Source organism: Carassius auratus, chromosome 22, assembly GCF_003368295.1.
Source record: "Carassius auratus strain Wakin chromosome 22, ASM336829v1, whole genome shotgun sequence".
NCBI classification, from domain to species: domain Eukaryota; kingdom Metazoa; phylum Chordata; class Actinopteri; order Cypriniformes; family Cyprinidae; genus Carassius; species Carassius auratus.
This window is the reverse complement of record NC_039264.1, coordinates 23,122,019-23,145,407: the sequence shown is the minus strand read 5'-3', so window position 1 is coordinate 23,145,407 and position 23,389 is coordinate 23,122,019. Positions and strand designations below refer to the sequence as shown.

At 36.1% G+C, this 23,389-nt stretch overlaps 1 protein-coding gene across 14 annotated transcripts in view; it reads right to left on the bottom strand.

Moving 5' to 3' along the window:
* Positions 1-20,059, bottom strand: part of celf5a (cugbp, Elav-like family member 5a) — a 199,645-nt gene extending 179,586 nt beyond the window's left edge. For 3 of the 14 annotated variants that reach the window (XM_026198307.1, XM_026198311.1, XM_026198308.1), the window contains exons 1-2: positions 19,353-20,057; positions 4,576-4,658 (exon numbers count right to left, since the gene is read on the bottom strand). In XM_026198307.1, coding sequence (XP_026054092.1) covers positions 4,576-4,658; positions 19,353-19,758 — 489 coding nt within the window. In that variant the 5' untranslated portion in view covers positions 19,759-20,057. Of the gene's footprint in view, positions 1-4,575; positions 4,659-19,352 lie in introns of all 14 variants that reach the window. The other 11 variants (XM_026198301.1, XM_026198302.1, XM_026198309.1 and 8 more) reach the window with 7 other exon arrangements.
* Between the last annotated feature and the right edge of the window lie 3,330 nt (positions 20,060-23,389).

Sequence of the window (23,389 nt, the reverse complement as noted above, 5' to 3'; positions counted from 1 at the left end):
TTATTATTATTAAATAAAAACAAAGATTTTTACCTATTATTAATTTTATTAATAATTGTAATTAAATATTATTACATAAATGTCCAATAACTTTTATTATTATTATTATTGTAGTTGTTATTGTTGTTGTAGTTATTATTATTATTATTATTATTATTATTAAATTCCCTTAAAAAAAATATTTCTAAAGTTGTAGAATTTTTTTTTCAATATAATTGTATTTAAGTAAAAAATCTTTTAATTTTAATTATAGCAAGGATTTAGCAAAACACCTTTTAGAAATATCCAGTTATTATTATTTTTATTAACTTTTTTAAGAATTCTTTGTTTTGTTGACAAAATGAACTGATAAACAGTAATCATACTATTTGAAGTGCTCACTTGCCAAAGGCTACATCACCTAACTAATATTCAAAGATAAGGTTCATAATATTTCTCCAAACATTTCAGATCATTTCTATGCCCGTTTTAAAGTACTCAACTACAAAATGACTCAAAATGGCCATCCAGACACTGACTACACATACACACCAACAAAATCAAACACCCATCCCATTATGCATAAACATACACAGAACGCCTCCGTTAGCCCTAGACGATCCTGACAAGCTGCCATGTATACACGGTGACGTTATCACCACATCTCGCACACTGCGAAGCTAATGTTCCTCAGAGGTCACTGATGGGAAAGCGCTATCGAGGCGGACAGCTGTCAGAACGCCTTCCATGCCTTCACCCAACTTCCTCCTCCGATAATGGGGCTCATGTGCCCCATAAGCCTCAACATATAACTAACAGTTTGCATATGACATGAGTGGAACAGGGCTGTTATTGTCAACTAAGATTAATAAAAACAATATAATGCTGATATAAAATAAAATATAAATATTACATGAAAAACTACATGAAAATAAGGCCTTGGCAGTTTAACTAAAATAAGTGCTAAAACTGCTAACAGGAAAGCAATAACTCAAATAAAAATAACAATTTAAACAATTTAAATTAAACGTCAATAGCAATAAAAAAATAATACAAATAAGTGACAAAACAAACAAAATTCTTAAAAATAATTTAAAAAAAGCTAATTTTGATTTAATAGAATATTTAATAATATAAATAACACTGGAGCAGGAGTCTAACTGATCATCTCCCATCAAGGTTTTTGCTAAGAGGGATGGTCAGTCAAGTGTTAAGGACAAAACACAAGCATAAATAACTTATAGGTCCTCTCTAGTTTACATGAATTACTCCGTAGCCTCTGGCAATCTGCATATCAAGCAGGATTTAGCAAACAAACAACTGGCATATCTGCTTAGCATCAACGTATTGAGACGGGGGGGGTTGTTGGGGAAAGATTTAGGGATAGGCTGTTTGTCCAAGACTCACTGCAGGCCACTCTGGCAGATATACACGGAAGAAAGAGCGTGTTTGTCAACCACATTTCTTGGTAAAATGGATTAGTCGTGGGTTAACTGTGATTAAATGGGACAATTCATCCAAATTGAAATTTATATTATGATTTACTCTTTCTTTTCGCAAAACATAAAAGAAGATATTTTGAAGAAATTGTTGGTAACCGAACAATGCCGGGTTCTCATTGACTTCCACTGTATGGACAAAGAATACAGTGGATGTCAATGGGAACCAAAACTGTTTGGTTGCCAGATTTCTTCAAAATATCTTATTTTAATGTTTTGCGAAAAGAAAACCATTAATGTTTGGAATGACATTAGGGTGAGAAAATTTTGACCCAAAAATAAAAATTCTGTCATTATATATTCACCCGTATGTCAATGGAGTAAAAAAAAAAAAAAAAAAAAAACATTGGACTCATTGGCTTTACTGCATGGACGAAACAAAAGTACAAGCATCAATAAGGCTTGGAATAAATTTTTATTTTGGGGTGACCTGTCCCTTTAAGAAAAAGCCCTGAATAATTAGACTGGTTTCAGGTTCACCTGACCCAAATTGGACACATTTCTTTGGGGGTATTTAAGACATGTTCTTGTGTTAAAAAAAAAAAAAAAATATCTAGAGCACAACCGAATGAAGGATTTTGTGGTGCTTCTTTAAAAATGTGAGACACTGATAGAAAAACTCATGTTGTGGTAATCAAAAAACCAGTGCGAGACATGATGCAACAGCTAAAGTGTCTGTTTAAATTTGTATAGGTACAGACACAGTGTTTTGAATTGGTTAAATTCAGAAGACACACCTTTTCCTGAGAGGATTTTACAGTGCACCACATTGTCAGCATGCTAATTAGAGCACACCACCACTGAAATATTACAACTAAAATATACATGTACCAAATAAATAGAGAGGAACTAGTCAACCAGCATGTCCTATTTCTAGCAGGCAAACACATGCACATAAAAACACGTCTCTAGTTCTCAGACTCTTCGTCAAACACCTACTACCTTCTTCGCAGTTGTCTCAGGGGATGACAACACTGGTAAATGAAGCTGATGCAATGATGTCACACATGCAGCAAGCCTGTGTACATGTGCGTGTATTTCTCTCACCCCACAGTGCAGTCTTGAAGTTGTGATATATTCTCAACAGGCCTGGGTGATATGTGTCACATCCCTTCATCTTTTTTTCTCCTTTCAGGCTCAAATGTTCTCCTGGGGGTACAAGTGTGTGTGGGTTTTGACATAGTGGCACTAAATCGAATGTTGGATACCACTTGTCATTGGCTTCTTCTTTAAAACTTTTCATTTTGAGGCTTCTTACATAAAGGTTTCAACGATCCGCAACCTTAGGCACCTTTGAACGTGTATATCATATTTCTAATTCAAATTTATAGAAACTCTGTAATACAAGTGGATGACTAATATGAACTAACATCATGCCAACTTGAACAAAAGAGGAAACATAAAATACTAAGAAATTAAAAAAAAAATCTGAGAATTAGCCAGTGTTTGACTTAAATTCCTGATGATATAATTTATAATGAAAAAAACTTATTTCAGAAGGAATAAAGAAGTTTCACTATTAAGGATTTTGGCACAATAAGCCAAAAACAGTTGTAGAAAAATATAAAGTAAAAAACAAACAATTCAATTAAATTAAATATTAAGAATATAATAATCATGTAATTTCAAAATAAATAAAAAATTTAAGAACAACATTTTAAAATCTTTACTAAAGCAAAAGCAAAGAACAAATGGGAAACAAAATAAACCGTATATATATATATGCATATATGATGGCAAAATTAATAAATAGTAATATAAACAAACTAAATAGTAATATAGAATGTAACGTCAAAATTAAAAAGATAAAACTAAAAATAATATTTCATAATTTAATAATAAACCAAACATAACAAAAAATTGCATGGTCAAACTTTGCTCATTTTTCTGGCAGCTGCTCAAAGACAATGTCATTATTTAGAAAAAGAAAAGAAAAGAAAAGAAAAGATGTTGCTGGTACCATATTTTGCCAAATTAATAAAAAATAATAATAACAATAATATAAAATGTAATCTTAAAATAACAACATTTAACAGTAAAATATAATAATTTATAAAATAAAGCAAAGAACAGAATAAAACAAAAAAGCAAAGCAAGGCAAAAAACAAAACAGCAAAGCAAAGCAAACAAAAAATAAAAAACAAGACATGACATGCTATTAACAAATAAAGCTATAAACAAACAAATAATGCCTTTTTTAGATGTTCAAAAAAGGGGGACAAGGCACAAAAGCAATGTTGCTGGTGCATTATCTCCATCTATGATGCCAAATTAACAAACAAACAAACAAATAAATAAATAAATAAAGTGTAATATAAAAAAGGTAAAATACAACAGTTTACAACGCAAAGAATAAAACAAAAAAGCAAAGCAAGGTTAAAAAAAAAAAAAAAAAAAAAGCAAAGCAAAACAAAAAACAAGAACAAAAACAAAACATGCTATAAACAAATAAAGTTATTATTCAGAAACCCATAAAAAGGCTCAAAAAGCCACAAAAGCAATGGTACTGGTGCATCTGCATTGCTCCCTGTGAATCCAAGTTTCCTGCAGGTTCCTTCAGGAGATGTCTGTCCGGCTGGCGCTGCATAGCAACAATATGTCATTGTTACACCCTTCACTATGGCTGTTTATGGCCGGAAAGACTCCTGTTGGACCTCCTTGTGTGTTTTGTGCTTTGAATGACATCGCAATTGCCAGCCATCCTCAGGAGCACACAGCCCTCAATGGAAACGCTCTCGCTGCCCCCCGCTATGTTTATTTTTGCGCGTCTGGAATACTTTTGTGCGACGGGGCAACAATGGCACACTGGCTTTTTGCGTAAATGGAGCAGTTTGGGAAAAATTGAGAGAACAAATGAATTGACATTCGCTATCACTGCATCCCCAAGCCCTGCGCTGAAAGCATCGGATCAATGCTTGCAAATGTCCCCGGGGAGAAGTACCATGAAACGGCTCAAAGCCTGATCTTAAAAGGCTGGGTTATCGACTGATTTCTGCTCCAAAGGCTTTAGCTCTCTGTCTAAAACATACGGCTTTGGCTTTGACTGGCATGGTGGCCCTCTTAAAGAGGTGAGGCGAAAGGCTGGCAGTAAACTTACCCCCGGCAGTGTCTTCTGTTCGTGGAGGGCGTTCTGGGCTTTGATGGCCGACTCGCGGGCGCAGTAGGTGAGGAACGCGCAGCCTGTGTAACAAAAAGGAAAGGAGACTTTCAATTACTTGGATAGACAGTGCTTGAACTCAATACTGCCTGAAATCGACAGGTGGCCAAAGTCATTTGAAGTAACCAAACAGCTTTCTGTAGCAACTAACAGTGGCCAGACAATCAAGACAAAAGCATTTACATTTATTAATTCAGAGCAGACACTTTCATCCAAAGTGACTTTCAAATGAGTACTATAATGGTAATAAGGAGGAACACAATGCAACTAGTGCTACTTTTGCTTTAAAAACCCCTTGCCTAAACCGGTTTTGACAGGTTTAAGTTGGAACCCCAGGCTGACCGACTACATAGTGCCCAAAACCCAGATGGATTAGGCTGGCGTTAAGAGTTAGTCTGAGTTTAAGCCGGCTTTTTCCAGCAGAGACCTTAACATTTTTTAGATAGAACAAAACATTAGCCGGGTTTCCATCCAAAGTTGTGAATGTAACTTTTTTTTGCAAAATTTTTATATCGTATAAAGCATTTTCCAATAAAACATTGTTTCCATCCAATGAGTTATAGGGAACAAAATCCTAATTTCCTAAAAAACCGACACTAGTACATAGTGTACATAGTAATTTTCATGTATAAAAAATGACTTGCACCTCAGAGTGAGCAGACGAAACAATAAATATGATAATTTGCTTTCGTATGTGGATGCCTGTTGAAATACTTTGACAACCGATTTCGCTCAGGTGTTTAAGAAAGTCCATAACAACTTTTTAGAAGCTGTGCGTTGAGATCAGTCCACTGGTAAGTCAGGTTATGCCATCCCATAGTGCAAAGTCACATGACTTTTCGATGCACATGGAGGAACTTGTTCGCAAAATGCATTTCCATCCCCCATTATTTACATTAATCCTTTTTCACACAAAAAAAAAAACACCTTCAAGCGAGCATAAATTTTTTATTTCTTTTTTTAAGATATTTGCCATTTCCATCATTCGTTTTTTTATGCAATACTTCAAATTGCGCATAAAACAGGGTGATGAAAAAATAGCTATTAAGTGCTAAAAACTTCAGTAAAGTAGCATCCACCACAAGACTGAAGTTAGTCGTACATTCCACAGGTTCTAGGTTTCTCTAATCACAACTAATCGCAAACTAGCCTCAAGTACAAGATCTACAATCTGAAATTAATTAATGAATTAAGACCCTATTTGAGAGAAGGTCGGTCAGTTCCACTTCTGAGGAACCAGTGAAAGTGCAGGTTTCAGAAGGTTACCTTCATTAACTCACTTACACACAGAGCAAGAAGGGAAATTAATCTGGGAAAGTGAGTTTAGCTAAAAGGCTGCAGACCCAAGATGGTCCTGTATGCAAGCATTTGAATCAAGAGACCAAAAGAAAGACCAGATGCACTGCTCTTCATTTAATTCAAGATTCAAGTCCACCCACAACATTGTGTTCCCATCGAGTATCACCGCTCGCCAGCACAAAGCCTCCGCGTCCCTTACAATGACAGGGCCAGAGGTGCCTCGAGGAGTCCCTGCAGACAAGCTAAATACAGACAGTCTATTTTCTAACATGGGGGAGCCTGTCCAGTCCGCTTTACACTGGATGTGCCCGTGTGTGTTTCTGCGTACGTGTGCTTGTGTGTGTGTGTGTGTGTGTGTGTGTTTGAGCAAGTCCATAGATCAGCCAGCCATCCCTGTCCGAGGCTCTCGGCCGGCTGGAATAAGCTCTGACTACCCTTGACACGCTGACAGAGAGGCGAACAGTGGCGGAGAACTAGGAAGAGAAACTCAGAGCCTCTTGGGTCTCCAGACAGAAATGTGAAGTCATAAAAACATGCACATATGCACACCGATTATATAACCCTTCTGCCACAGGTATCACAGAGAAGGAAGAAGATCCCTGAGCCCATTAGTGTTTTGTGACATTAACAGTGCAAACTGGTAGATGTCTTTACAGTAAAGTAAAGTCTCGGATTTGCCCAATATAACAGACTCGCAGGCAACAATCAAACTGCAATGTGAGGATCACAGTTTTGTAAATGTGAAAGTTACTACAAAGCCAGTCGGTCGTCTTGCTTTCTCTGCCTTGTCACCTTCTCTTTCATCACCCACGTTCAAAAGACCAAGTATATCTTTAACTAATGTCACCAAACAGAATTGGTAAAATTGCTCTCGAAACTTGGGGATTTTTTTTTTTGATAACTATAATTTACTATAATTTTTTTTGTCCTGGAAGCTTGGCTGGTTTAGGCCTGTCATGAATAAATAAAAATGACACTAAAAACGCCAGTAGGCTATGGCAAGGCCTTCTCTTAAAGGGATAGTTCACCCAAAAATAAAAAATTTGTAAACCCTCCTTTCATTGCCAAACCTGTAAGACCTTTGTTCATCTTCGTCAAGAAAACAATTGTTGAATAAAGTCATTATTTTAGCTTTCTTTGCACAAAAAAAGTAGGCTATTCTCATAGCATTGTAAAATTAAGGTTTAACCCACTGATGTCACCCCTGATTTCAACAAAAATATCCTAATTTGTGATCCGAAGATGAACAAATACTGTCTTACAGTATGTGTTTGGAATGAAATGAGGGTGAGTAATTAATGAATTTTCATTTCTGAGTGAACAAAACGTCACTCTTTATGATTGCCTAAATACATCATAAATTACAAATATAAAACACAAATAAAAAAACCATACGTATGAAAAAAATATAAGGGCATTCATACTATAGTCTAATAGGCTTCATCACACAGTGAATGTTTTCGGACTCTCAAGACATGTTTTTAATTGTTTATTGCATATACCCGCACATCGTTAAAACAATTATGATATTATCGTAGACGATAAGTAGCGCACACCCCCACTCCATTTATCTGCTATTGGTCAAAGAACCAGAAAGTCCCATCCAAGCTCACACCACTGGTTAAGCTCAAAAAAATTTTTTAAATAAATAACGCTAACCCTTATAAGTTTTATAGTAGCTTATAACTCTGTGAACTTTTGTTGCTCAACTACAGATTTTAGTCATAGTAAAACTTGTTGCAAAAGCACACATAAACTGGCGGGCAGTTCAATATGTCATATTTTCTCACTAGGTTACATGTATTTTTCATAAACCAAACCATCTTTTTTCAGTGTTTTGTCAGCTGTTAAATCAGAAACCAAGAACACAACAATAGAAACTTGGACTTTAGTCCCTTGCAGCCCTGTTTCCATTTGCATCCAACTAAATGAGCCATTTATGCTGGCTAAGGTCAATAGATGCCAATTTAAAGAATAGCAAATACTAATAACTAAAATCATAATTCACTACATGAGGCCTCTGAGACGGTGATGTGGGGTCATGAAGAGTTAATGTACAAATGAGACTTGGCCAAAACATTGTCCTTTTGAAGTGACTTGCTGGGTCAGACAAAGCAAACAAGCCACTTGTGTTCTTTCATATTTATTATTGGATCAGTCCCACTAACTCTGCAATGTTTTCAAATACATCAAAGCTTTGTTATGTCTCAAATCCTCCCGCCAAGACAGGCTCTTTTCAATCTGGGCCACACATCTGATCTTGCAATTTCTCATGAACCAAACTGGATACATTCACAATGCATTCGCAAAGAATATCCAGAGTAAATTAGTTGCCCCACTAATATAAGCAAAAGGATAGAGGGAGAGAGAAAAAGTGACAAAAAAAAACAGATAGTGAGAGAAACATTTAAATTCTAAAGCTCTCACTTTAATGCATAGTGCGACTGCAGCCCATAGGCACCAACAAATTCATAATTGGAATCCAAACATGTACAAATTACTGCCCTGCTGTTGCATACGAGGCGCGCAATTTTGGGCTGCATGATGAAATTATTTGAAACTCGACATAAAAAGATCACGCATTGAAAAGGCTGACGCAGCACCCTAAGGACGGAGTGTGGAAATGATCTACCGCATTGTTTGATAACCATCTCTATTGTCTGATCCAATGTGATTTCAAAATTAACAAAGGAAGCTGCACAGTTAGTAGGGAATGGATTTAACTTCAAAATTATAGCTAATATAATCCTTTTTCTATAAGTAGGTGAATCGTTTCTGATGAAATGCTTCACTGAATGAGAATATGAATGGAGTGAGGTGCAAAAACCTGAAAATTGGAAACCTTTTTTTTCATAATTGAGCCTTGAAATAAATGTAATTTTTACATTTGGGACTTAAAAAAAACCTTATGCACAATGAAGATGAAATATTCTGCACTAATTAGAGAGCATTAATCAACTGTTTTAATCTAATCTCAATGTGTTATACCATGTCTAAAAATGGCAAAAACAACACTTATCTATCTAAAATATTATAATTAGAATTATACAGAATAATACAAACTGAGGAATACTGTGCACTATTTATAGTGCATTGATGAAGTGTTTTTAATTACATTTCGCAAAGTATTATACTATATCTAAATAATGCAAAACAATACTTATACGAAAAAGTTTATCTAAAATATTATAATTAATTATGATTAAACTAATAAATACCTTTCAAAATGTTCACATTTTGGAGTTAAAAAAAATTATGATACAATAAAAGATATTCTGCACTATTTATTCTGCATTAATCAATTGATTTTAATTACATTTCTTATTATGTTATGCTGATATTGTTTTTTTAAAAAAATGCAACCAACTTTAAATTCAATTTACATTTTTAATCATTCAAACTGAGGAGCATTTTCACTGGTGGTCTCACACGTTCAGATGTCTTGGAAAACAGTTTCTCCTGAATCACAAAAGTCAAATGTAGCTACCGCCAGCAAAAACGTGCCTCTCTCTTTCAGGACAGAAATGACATCTAACCCCCGTGCTAATAAGCAATCACACAGACAGAGACCCATGAGGCCTGCGGGTCTGAGGAATAGCGTAGAGCTTCCTGAGGAGGTAGAGAGGCATAGCAGTAATTAAGCAAGCTGAATTGAAGGTGTCGCTTGCTCCCCTCCGCCCCTGACATCCCCCATTTGCTGTTTTTATTTAATAGTAAAAGCAGAGCCGTCAAACCACTGTTCCTGCCCCCCCCCCCCATTATAATTGTGTGCAAGTCCTGAACTGAGAGGTGCCTGTTAAAGTGCGAAGGTCTTGGCACTAAATCGGCTTCCGTGCCCCGATTCTCCACGTTCTCGTCTGAGCACTTTGCAACTTCACGAGCAGTCCCGTCATTCACACCTCCCACTGTTTCCTGACACAATTCAATTTAGCTCTAAGAACAAAGGACTTAACTTAAAACTGTTTTGCAGTAACTCAAAAAAATTAAAAATTAAAATAAGGCTGTGCTGATTCAATCATGTATTGTCATACTGCGCAATAGCAATTTTTGACTTTCTTAATATGTTGCAACACTACTTTAGATCATTGTATGCATATTTTTTAAGTATTTCTGCATTCATATCATGCCCTGAAACACAGATTCACTCAGATTCACTTTTGTGTTTAGTAAACCTACAGTCCAGATTCAATTATAAAAATTGCATAAGAAGCCTTATCAGTTTCGGTTAGCTGAAATAATGACATAATTTTGCCTTCACTAATTTTCCTCTTTGTCTTTTACTTACCAAAATCCATTTCTAAGCACATGTTAGTTTTACGCAACATCTGACTGCACTTGAAACTGAATCGAACACAAGAATGAATTGTGTTATGATATTTAAGGGATCATGCAGATCCCTTAAGAGATTGAAGTCTGGTCAATCAATGTATACTTACGTCACTGTTAGTATCATTTGTGCTGGTTAGACCCTGCTCCGGATTAGGAGGCAGTAAAAAGGCAGTAAAATCAAACCCAGTTTTGGCAGAAAGTGGGTAGTTCCACAATTAGTTCTGGTACTATGAAAATGTCCCCATGGTGCGAAAGGCCCTACTGTAATGAATTGCAATTTGTACAAAGTGTTTTGATTAATGCAATTACATGGTTTAGTGCTGCTGGTAAGAGGAGTTAATACCACTGATCAAGTAACTAAAAAAGAATATTTAATTATCTAAATGTGTGCGTGCAATGTGCCGCTCTTATAATTGTGATTTTACTCCAAACTTACTTGCATCTGCATTATGATTTTTAAGAGATCATGAAGATTCAATAATTAATGGGTAACCTTAGAAATATTTAGAAAATATTATTTTTTTTTCTGTTAAGCGACAATTTTAAAGTTTAGATGTTAAGAAAACAACCTTTATTGTTGGACTCTTAATGCTTACATTTTATTGTGAAGCAATTTACTAAACTGCACATAGAGTATAGCGTCTTTTGTGTTGTAGCTAAGAGAAGCTAATAAAACTGACTGTAGTAACAAAACTCTACATATGTAAATATGTGCTGCTAGCGTTCGTGCATGACAACAAGTGAGCGTTTCTCATGAAAGAGCTCAGTTTCAGTGTCACTCGCAGTTAACATGTATTATGTAAAATGCAGTTAATGCATTGACCGCCTTCGGAGAAAAAAAAAATGCATTAGGGCTTGATTTCCTTCGAAACTCTCTCTCAGTCACTGTCCAGACAACAATATTGTCTCTGCCCTCACCTAATTACTTTGTAATGAGTCTTGTAATATAATCGGTGTGCTAGCGTAACCTGTAAACCTTAATTAAGGCAGCCACCTTTAAATGTGCTCAACCTCAATGTACCAGAGCAAAACTATACGCACGTCACCTCACATGGAGCTAGAGCAGCAAAAAATGTAAATGAAATTTTATGTTTGTATTGTGCTTGAAGGAAATTAATGCCTTACACATTAAACATTTATCACAGTTCCATATTTAAAAAATGACAAACAAAATTTGCAGCTGTATAAATAGTGTACATTTTTGGACTACTTCAACTGTGAAAATGAAAAGGCGGCAATGCATACTGAAGAGTAGCTTCCTAATACATATGCAAGACTTGTTTGTCATGGCAAGACTCAAAAAAGGTCTAGATCTGTTATTGTGTTGTGAATTTGAAATATGGTGCGGTGACACTGTGTCTTGCGGCAGGCTGGGAAGTCCTCAGCCAGAAAACGCTCTGATGGTGCACCGAATGCAAGAAGGGTGCGACAGAACAAAGACACTTCCTCAGTAGGCTACATCTGTTTCTCCTCCTCTCCCTCTCTTTCTGTCTTCAGAGGATGGCTGGCATGTGAGCAGTGATGCCAGCAGTGGCAGCTTAACCTATTTTCGGAAATACCACAGATTTCTATTAATAGCCCTGCTGAGCAGCAGGCCTCTGCGCACATCCCCGACGGGTCCCACAAACTCACTGAAAACATCCTCTCCCAGACCACCTTTCAGCCATGCTCATGTCGTAGCATCACTTTTCAATACTAAAATAAAAACAACAACCAAATTCAAGAACGTTCTGGGCTGTAAAAAGAATACTGCGATAAAGCAATCTGGGAAAGATTCTGGAGAAATTGTTCTACAGCGTTTTTCCACTTCCAATTGCATGCGATTTCCAAGAAAGAAGATAATTAAGAAAAAATTACTGATATCTTCAACATCTTAATATTCTATAAGGGCATCATAAAACTTTAACTCTTACAATCTTTACCAATCCTCTGTTGCGCGTTTTTTTCCACCAGTGGGTTGCAAACTATTTCTTTCTGATTGTATACTGCTAACAAGACTCACTAACAAATTTTGCAAGTGTAGAGAAAGCTTGCTTGTTGATGTCAAAGCATTAAATCATCATGTATCTATAATCAAACTTTATGATATTTTACGAAAAATAGTCAAACTGACATGGACAGGTTGTGAACACAAAAGGCTAATTAGCGACTCAAATTGGCTAATTACCGACTTTTAAAAGTGTGTATTTTTGTTGTTAACATCAAGGTATCAAATCATCAAACATCTAATCAAATTTGACGGTATTTTGCAAAAGGTTATCCGCCACTGGTAAATCTGGACTGGTTGTGCAACTCCCTAGAAATTATTTTACAAAATAAAAGTAACCATGACCCAACTGGATTCATTGCCAATTTTTAAAAGTATGAAGAAAATGTTTTCCTTTTTTGTTTGTTTTTTTTGTAGCTGATGAACCTTTGCAGAATCGTGCCATTTGTAAAAGCTAGTCAAATACCACCCAACTGGACTCATTATCAACTTGTTAAAAGTGTGGAGAAAAGGCTTTCCATATTTATTGTTGACGACATCAACAATGCATCCCTACGATTGCAAAAAAAATGTCAAACATAATATGTTTTGTGAGCTAAAAAGCATTTAAAGCCAACGAAGAAAGCATACTTAACTATCTAAAATAAAAAATATAAAAACATTTTCAGCCTAAGTCATATTAATAATTGTGTTGGGTTATTTATCAATATGAAAATGACTATTAAAATACCAATTTTTGTACTTTGTTAGGTTGTTGCTCAGCAAAACCAGTTCAGAACCACTGATCTAGCGTGCTAGAAGTTTCCCTTACCGAAAAATACTAATGCAAACCTGATGCCTATGCACAGTCTTATCTTGTCATACTCTCAACATCGTGGTGGTGTCCCACGTCTGCCCCGCCACACCTCCCCTTTCATATTAAATCCTTTTGTTTCCACCCTCTCCTGTCTGCCGGGGTGGTTCTGGCTCTCCCATCCTGTCAGAAGGGCCCCGTCACTCTGCCGGTGCCTCCGGATTAAAGGCACCATTTGTTTTCAGTGGTTCTGACAATCACTCCATCTCTCTCAGTCTGTTCATCTATTGTGCTTAGCCCTCTGCCTTACTGTCATTTTTCCCTGTCCACTCCATCTCTCTGTGTGTGTCTGTGCGTGTGTGCATGGCATTTGTCACAGCTCTCTGACTAACATAATGGCCATGCCCTCCTTCCTGAGATCAAAGGACGTGGAAAAGGGCTTTTCTGCTCAAATTCCAATAAGGCATTTACATATTCCCAAGCAGTTCTCATCAACGGCAGCAGAATCATTCCTATCGCTATTCATTAGTCAACCGTGTTGAGTGTTGATTTATTTTCCTCTCGACAATAAATCTTTAGTTCAGGAAGCTCGAAAAACCAGAACAACAGTTCAACTGCAGGAAATGTCGGAAAGAGCAGTCATGTCTCTGTATCATACATTTCATTCTCTGTCGTCATTCTCCCTTTCCCTCCATAAAAAACGGCACCTCTGGACTGACCTTGTAAAAGTTTACTGCATAAAACAGTAAACAGAAAAGAGTAACTAACAAGCCTTATCCCTCAGAATTGAGCTCCATTTTGAAATGCTCCAAGAAAATCAAGCATCTTACAAGATGAAGTGGATATTTTTTTCACCAATAGCATCACTAAAGAATAACTTGCTAAATAAAACATCTTAAACCAGCTGGTGCAGGCTTGTTTATCTGCATTGCCAGTGTACAACTGGTTTTTCAATCTAACCAGCTGTTAAATTGGTAAATCATAAAATTAGCGCTAAGACTGGTCTAGGAGACAAGCTAAGCAGATAAGACTACATATTTTCAGCAGGTAATGACAGATTTCAAACAGGTTTTGTAACCTCTTCCCCCATTTGCCATTGGTCAGCCAAAGAGACTTCAACTTACACCATTGGTTGTGCTAATGTTATTATAGCTATGTTTCCTTCGCACTGTTTTTATGCCCATTATTATGGTTTTGGGAAAACTAGCTAGTTATTTTTTTAGTTAATTGATGCATCATATTACATAAGTTAGTTAAGCAACAAACTGCATTATTTTATGGAAAACACAACCCTGTGCGAGTGTCACAAAATTTATTTTTTATTTTTTGGAAAATTACGCAACTAATGGTTTACTTTACTGTGCATATTAAGCAATATTTAATGATAAAATGTAAAAATCATGAAAATGAAATTTACATAATGATAATATTACGTTTACATATTCACAACCAAAAAAATTTAAAATTTTAACTGAACAGTAAAATTAATTATATTATGTTTATCAATTAAGCTTAACTCAAAAAATACTATGTTTAATAAATTGATTTCATCGGAACCTACTGGCAGTGAGTAATGTTTTTGAATGATAGATCAATCTGTTTAAGCAGCACAAAACAGAGGGAATTGGGTGGTCTTTTCTATTAGCAAACACGACAGATATTATGACACATTTGAAGACAAGCTTATTGTCTGCCATAAAAAATGGTCACAAGGGAGAGATTCACAACATCTTAGAATAGCGCATCAATATTTTGCTTTGTGTTTTATGCTCGGTCCACAAAACTGACATTATACAGATGGTCACTGAACCTCTTTCCACAGAGGGTTGTCTAGAATACTCTACTGTAAGTGCCATCTCCTGATGAATGGTAATGGCCTAAAAAAAACACACACACACATTTTCTACCAAAAAAGAAAAATAACCTTTTCCAAATGGAGGAAAGTCCATCTAAAAGCAGGTAAAGGGGAGATAAGTGGCCAGTTCAAAGACAAGTAGCTCAAAGCAAAGCTTGCTGATAGAGGAGGGAACATCTCATCCTGACATTCAGAGCTACGGTTCCTGCCAGGAGAGCTGCTGAAGCACTGCATTTTTTATGAATTGGCCTTGTTGCGTATTATAGTATTTACAGATCTTTGCATCTTTAGACTGTCAGACTTTTAAAGAAGCCATCTGACATTTCAGCCAATGGCCTCCTCTAATTTAAAACCTAATGAAAATCTCCCAGTTGCAGTTTTTATTCATTGTTGACATGTTTCCTATTTAAGCGTGGGAAGTCTGGATGAAACATTATCATAAAAAGGCTCATAGCTTTTAGTTAGAAACTACAATTTACTGCTTTGGACCATTTTGGACAAAAAAAAATAATTATAAAATATACAAATTGTAAACACGTGGACAGCCATTTTTGTTCGACTTAAAGAAAAAAAATTGGGAATAGTAAATGTGTTTATATCATTTAAACTTTTACAAAGTCTCAAAACTAACAGACATTTAGGCTACTAAAAAACAACTCTCCGCTTTCAATTTACTAGTTTTACTAGAAAACAAGACAATAAAATAGACTTAAAAATCACTTCTCAGATATGAAAATGCTACTATGAACATTGGTTCCTGGTAAAGCATACAAAATATGTTTCATCTTTCTATTAATAAGGGATTTGTGATGTAATTTTTCTGCAAGGCCTTGAAACAATCTCGCTCCTGGCTTAGCTCTTTTTAATACTGAAAATACCATAGCATAAATCTCCTTTCAAATCACTGTCCAACAAGTTTAGCTTTACATTTATACGCACTGAACCTTTCTACCGCTAGGCTGTCAGCTTTTGCAAGGACCCCTGCTGTTAACTACATTCACATGGGAAAAGACAAATGAAAATAGTTTAATGCTTCATAAGATTATTTCTAAGATGTCTATCGTATCTCTCAATCCCTCATAAATGCATTAGCACAATAGGTCCCTTGAAAGCAGTTAAGGATTGCCACTCTATAGTGGCAGATGTGAATGGAGCCGCATTAAGCGCAGACAATCAGACAGCATCAGGTTTAGGTCTAAATAACCTTGTATATGTTTGTGTATAGTGTTCAAATGTTCTCCATGCCTTTTGTATCGTAAGCTTGTGCAAGCTTATCCTTGGACATCTTCACCTGCGGAGTGCAAAATGTGCGTAACAGGCTTTCAAAGCAAAGCAACAATAGTCTATTTATGCTAAACGCAGCAAGAGATCTATATACCACGCTCACGTATACGATTACTAATACACAGCAAGTGTCTCAAGCTTTGCAGGCAAATCTGTGAGTAAAAAACCCATTCCCAACTCCATACTAAATAAGAAAACTTTAATAAAATGCTGAGCTCAACTGATCACAGGTGAAAAGCCCGAGGGGAAAAAGCTCACCTGTTAATACAAATCAAGAGACAGCGTTTGTTAGGCCCGTTGAACAGACCTCATAATAGCTGTTCATACTGAACACCACAGGCTAAGATGACTACAGCATGCTTTAATTGCAAAGAAGCAGCCACTGTAGAGGGACAAACCAAGAGATCTGAACGACTGCAACCTCAGACAATAACTACAGTTGCTAATCCTCCTCCGTCATTATGGTCATGGTTTATTACCGCGCTTAGCAAACTAATGCTGTGTTTTCCTGTGTGGATTAGCAAGCTGACTTAACGCCGAAACATCTCTCCACTCTGAAATCTACATATTATCCCCTTAGTCCGGTGAACCCTTTAAAGCAGAACTTAATGATGAAACAAATGCACAAATATCTTGGTTTGCACTTATCTTCAGTGAAATTGTGTGGATTGCGTATGTTCACACAGTAGGCTCTTACCAATGAGTACTGGCATTAACACAAACCATTCATCTGCTGTGCTCCTTTGTCACGTTTCGGATAAGAAAAAATTACATTAGCATCCTCACCGACATTTTAGCCAAACATTTAAACAACCTTGGGATCTCCATCACCAACGCAGCCATATTGAGACTACTCGCAAGACTGCACAATCTCTATAAACTGACAAAAAGTTTATGTAAATATTTGCTGACTTGTTCTTATCCTCACATCCCCTCGTCGAATAATACATAAGATGAAAAGAAATTCCATCCTGAAGAACCAATTCTCTGTGCAATCCTTTAGAAGTCATATTCAGTTCCTGTCCCAGAGGCAGCTGCATCACAAGTATAATCAGCTAGTTTAGGGATGAAAACAATTGGGTTCATGATGTTGTAATCTGGCATTGACAGGACGGTCAATTAATAAGTATGGAACCAGCCATAATAAACACCAAAAAAAAAACACACACACACATCAATTATTCGGTAATGATGCAAATTTACAAGTCTTCGGGAATAACCTATGGGTTTGAAAAAAAAAAGAATATGTATATATATATATATATATATATATATATATATATAATTATTATTATTATTAATTATTATGGGTTTAAACATTATAATTATGCACAATTATTTCAAAATCCACATCTGAGGTATAATTGTGCATAATTTATGCATAACAAAATGTATGAAGTATTATTAACCACAGACCTTATTTTACTTAGAAAAGGAAGATCACGATTTTAAAACCCCATTGGAAATTCCTAAGGGAACCCAATTGCTTGAAAATGCTAATTCTCTTCTGGGTTTAGCACTACAAACTGTAAAGCTCTATATTTTAGACGTCTAATTGATGGGACTGTTCAGCTCACAGTAATGCACTAGATAAGGTGTATTCACTTGACATCCATCAATGCCCAAGAGGACCATCACTATTGAGGAACAGTCAGATTGGATCCTCCCAGGTGTTTCTGTCTTGTATTATTTGCTGCTCGAGTTAATACCTCAAATAATATAACAACTTACATGTCACCACTGATGCCATTTGATCAAAGAAGGATAGCCGCGCGAGTGTCATTTCTCGTCAGAATTGGCGCGCTTTCATAACGGTCGACTTGTGGTAAGTAACTTTTTTAAGTTTCCTCTGAAACTGCACATTTTTGGCACGCATAACCTCTGTAGAGTTTAACCGTTTGTCACAGAAACCTAAAATTAAGAACAAAATGAAAATTCCACCTCGTTTTCTCCAACTGTTTGGTTTGATTTCATTTAGCCAAATGAAAACGCACAACCCTCGCCCACGAAATCATTGTAGCTATATAGCAATTCTCATTACTCTGACATGTTCAACACAGTTAAACCCCATATGAAGCAAGGCTTCTCACGGGGTAAATATCGTGGATGAACGCTTGAGCAAATAGAGCCTTATTAGCATAATTATAAACACGCCACTGAAATGAAGCCTAATAGTAACTGACACTAACGAAGACAAATGCGAATATTCAGTTTCCGACACACATCGCTTGAGGGGAATAAATGACAAGAACGAGATTATACCAAAACAGAGGTTTAATTTTCTTCTTGTTTGAGTGGGATGACGTATCCAACGTCGTCAACTGTCGGTTTGAACGTCACGTCACAATATAGAACGCGTGTAGTTCGTTATGACGCACAACCGAACGTGTTTTAAGTGCAAATATGATCAACAGATAAGTGGAGCTTCACGTTTTTTCTATTCTAGTATTGTATGTGCGTGTTTCATTAATCAGGCGCACCTGTTTGGAGCATGTAACAGCTCTGTTTTTGTAAGATGCTGAACAACACCGAACATATCTCTTGGTAGGCTATATAGGCTAAATATAATCATATTCAAAACGCCTGTTCATGCGCGGGAACTGCATAGGCGGTGTTAGACTGAACAAGCTTGGATGCTCTGGGGTGGTGGGAGCATTCCCCCATTGTTAAAGATGGAAGAGGCTAAAGAGAGTCTATTTAAATATGAATTTTCTTCTAAGACTCTTTGCCCCAGTTCAAAAATTATACCGCCATAGAGAAATGCGAGATTCACTGCCATATTATATGATGGGGATAGCCTACATAATATTCATAACAAGCAACAATGCAAAGGTTCAAACTGAGAACATAAGTTCTCTCGAAATGATTCAAGTGTAAGACAGTGGCCAAAGGGGCCTGAGATTACAGTTTCATCAGACTGTATGTAGCCTATATGTATTTAATATTGACATGACAGGTATTATTTATAATAAATATTACAATAACGCATGCGTTAACAACGGATAATGTGCACAATTAAATATATATATATATATATATATATATATATATATATATATATATATATATATATATATATATATATATATATATATATATATATTACAATATTGCAGCCTAGTGTTTACCCCTGCAAAATCAGACTCGTATTAAGAGAATCACGCGTTTACCTTTGTGCATGCCGGTGTATCGGTCCTTTAATACTGTCAATTCGTGGATTTTCCCAAACTGTTCGAACAATGGTTTCAGGTCTTTTTCCTCGAGGTTCCGCGGTATTTGCCCGATAAAGAGTTTTATGGCATCTTGGTCTTTCATGGTGCCGCTCTCCGGATGAATGGAGATGGATTCTGACCCGTTCATGGGTTTAGGAAATGGGATCTGAGCGTACTGGTGCTGGTGCGGGATTAGGAGGAGTGGATGTTGGGTCGGTGCTGCCCCGGGTCCAGTGAAAAGCGGACTGGAGTAAGCGGTATGGGGCGGCTGTGGGTGCTGCTCCCTTCCTGTCTCAGACTGAGTGAATCTGGCCATTCTGAGCTGGGAGCAGACTGGATAATAATAATGACAACACACACACATACACACACACACTGAGAGAGAGCGAGCGAGCAGTCAGCTGGAAACACAGACTTACTTTCTCGGCGCTACACATACACACATTCGGAGGAGATGTTTAGGGGAGGGGGAGAGGCCGAGGCATTTCTTGCTCCAGAGCGACACCCAGCGGCGTGGATTACAGAAAACACTTTAGTTTTCCTCAGAGTAGGCTACTTTAGTTCTGAAGACGACAAAAGGGTTAGACGTTAATGGTCCATTTGAGTTTCGGAACTCGTTTTTAAATACAAGCGTGTTTTGGACAAAAATAACGGTCAAGTTCACGCAGCTGCGCGATACAACAGTAAGTTCTGTTTGGAACGCCACATCCGGGTAAATGAATATAACAATTCTGAAGTTCTGAAACACATCCGCGACTAAACAAAATGTATACACTATTTACTATAATAACAGTGATATCATTTTGCAGACATCAAGTGGATTGACAATCTGGTATTTAAGTGAGAGCATGTATTATTTAATTGTATCACCAATGGCCGTTTTAAATGTAGAAATGTGTCATTATAGGCTATTTAAATGAGCAAGACCGTTAAAGTAATAAACGATTACTAATAAATAAATTAATGTGCAGACAATGCAATAAACATAATATTTAAAATCAAACGTGTACATAGCTTTGAAAAAAATGTAAGAACCAACATGAGTAAATATATTAAAATCACGTGCCCTAGATATTTCTTACTGTTTTTTACGGCATTTTTAGAGGCATTTTAACTTGTTTTTTTACAAATAAATGTATGTTTTCACTGTAAATTATAATTCATACTTTTTAGTTCCATTAAACATCATTTTGAAGTTAGATGTAATAACATTTTTCACTGTAGCCTAACTGCTATGGTAACTTATAGTCAGCTAAGTGACAGGCTTATCTGTATCATAGATTTATCTATACTGTAACACAGTATTATAGAATTAATCTCATATGCAGACATTATCTGTCACTATGGTTACAGTGTTACTCAAGACTGTTCTGAGAATACATGTGGGAACTGACCTTACCTGTCCATAAAGACAGCTTTGTCTGCAATTAGATATACAACACAACTTGAAAGACTCGTTAGTCATACAGTTGTCAATCCCAAAAACGGTGTGAATGTATAACCATAAGCAAACAGACATAACGTAACGAGACTTTTGATTTAGTTTTTGTACTTTTTTATTTATAAAACACGGAAGAATGGCCTTTGATCAGCTTGCTTCCTTCAGTCAGAATAGCAGCGTCTTTAAATGAATCTGTTGTTTAGAGTTGTTATAGAAGGCCCGGTTTGATCTCACATCATTGACAAAACGCAACAAGAACATCACTTAATATTTCACTAACGATATTCTTGCAGGACATACTAGGAATTTGTTTAGTAAGTCCTGAATAACTACAAAATATGTACCAATTTCCATTCATATTTCATGTGACCATCCATGCAGAGTCCCATACAGTTGCTTAATTAGCAGAAATTAGTATTTTTGCTGCTCTCTAAAATAGCTGTCACATCACTACCCTGGTGTGAATGTTGAATTTGTGAAAAAAAAAAAACTAGAAACAGATTGTTTTTTTTTTAACTGACATTATCAATGTGTTTAGGAACTCTGTTTTGAGACAAAGCAATTTCATAACTACAAGTGATGGAGCAATATCTACACTTGATCCTCATGGCAAGAAGTAGCATTGAACTTTTATATAACGGATCAATACTTCACTCAAAGAGGCCTTTCAGAAAGATTTGTGACAGTACAAAAAAAAAAGCAATATCTCAAGATGAATCAGTTTTGTAATTGTGTTTATTTGTTTGTTTGTGTGTGTGTGGCAGGGAGGGGGGGTTGCATCTTTAGCAACTTTTTTGTCACAACTCTATTTTTATTTTTATATTTTTGTTACCTGGCTCCCATTTGGTATGTAATGCTCTTTTGTATGATAACAATCAATTATTGATGTATAAAATCAAGTAGAGCCCAATTAATTTTTCTTATAAAAATAAAATGGTCTTTAAAAATCTCATGCTGATTTTAAATTTAAATGTGCATTTATGTTTACAATCAATTAATTTTAAAAAAGTAACATACGTAGCACAGATTATTTCTTTGATAATAACATCACAGTAATTTACAAGTATCAGTGATTGTCTTGTGAAGTGAAAAAAAGCTGTGTGTCCAACGTGGTATCACTTTATACCAACAAAAGAAGAAGAAACTATTCATTGGCATTAAAGTGAAATTACTAAACCTACACATGGAAGCCTGATAAAAAGGCTCATCTTAGAAGAAAATTTCAAACGGCTCTTAAGGCTTTTGCATCTGAACTCTTCATATGAAGTAGTAGTCATTTTACACTGTTTGAAAATAATATTTTATTTTACATGTGCACACTCACTGATATTCACATGTCTAATAAGTCAAAAATTCAAACGTCACATTTATTTATGATTTACATGAATCATTAGCCTGTCGCATATTTTCAATTCAAAATGGCAAAATTTCTTAAAAGGTTGAGTAGTTTGCATCACTAGATAGTCTAATGCTGTCGGTCGCTTAACATTTCTATTATAAAAAAGTTTTCTAATACATTAAGCTACTACTAGCATCTTTCCACAAACTCTAGTTGTGTTGAGACAATGACAGTAAGACCGGCATTCTTCTGATTTAATTGGCCATCTCGATCATTTTGACATTGACAAGCGCTGTTGGGCCACTGAGGAAGACCAGCCTAAAGCCCTGCACGGGTGTCAAATTTAGGCCCTATCTCGAGACGCTCAGGCCTAAGACCGGCCCATGACTGACAGCTTATCAGAATTACCGGCCCCGGCCCGTTTTTTCCGCCTCTTCTCCAAAAACAGCTAATACTACTGTTTCAGCTATTAAATTTAAATTTAGTCTTCTCAAATCATCACGGCTTCCCTAAAAAAAAAAATATATATATATATATATATATATATATATATATATATATAGATAGATATAAAAGCATGTTTAAACATTAAACCTAGATAAATGTGTGCTATATCCAGTAGTTTCTGTGGAGAAGCTTTAGGACATGGAGGCGCCAGTATGATGACTTGCATTTTTTTCAGTGGATACGCCATCATTTTTGCTCATAAAGGTAAGAGTAATGCATCATTTGTAACTATAAAGGGTCTACCTTTATTTGTGTGCACTCACAAAATGTTGTGCTTTTATAAAATTAAGAAAATAATCATGATGCTCTTTCTGCCGTCTCATCTTGAACAGGAGAACAAAAATTAACCGGAACTCAGTGAATACATGCCTCACAGACATGATAAATATATCCATAGAAAGCTTTAAATTACTACTTAATGAAATAAAACAAATCATAAACATTTAATTATAATCATAATCTGTAAAGATGCACTACTCTCTAAAGGCGCGTCTAATGAGGAGATGGCGAGTCAGGATCGGCAACGTCATCCTTGCGACACCGACTCAGAAACACTATTTTGTTAGTAAATAATTCAAATATCACCTTCCTATTTCCCCCTGACTCATTTATGGTAATTAATTTTGCCATTGCTTTGCAGCAAGTTTAAGCCTTTTGTGTGCATTTGAACACAGACCTCTTCAGCTGCGCTGCTGCTGTAGAGCCGCT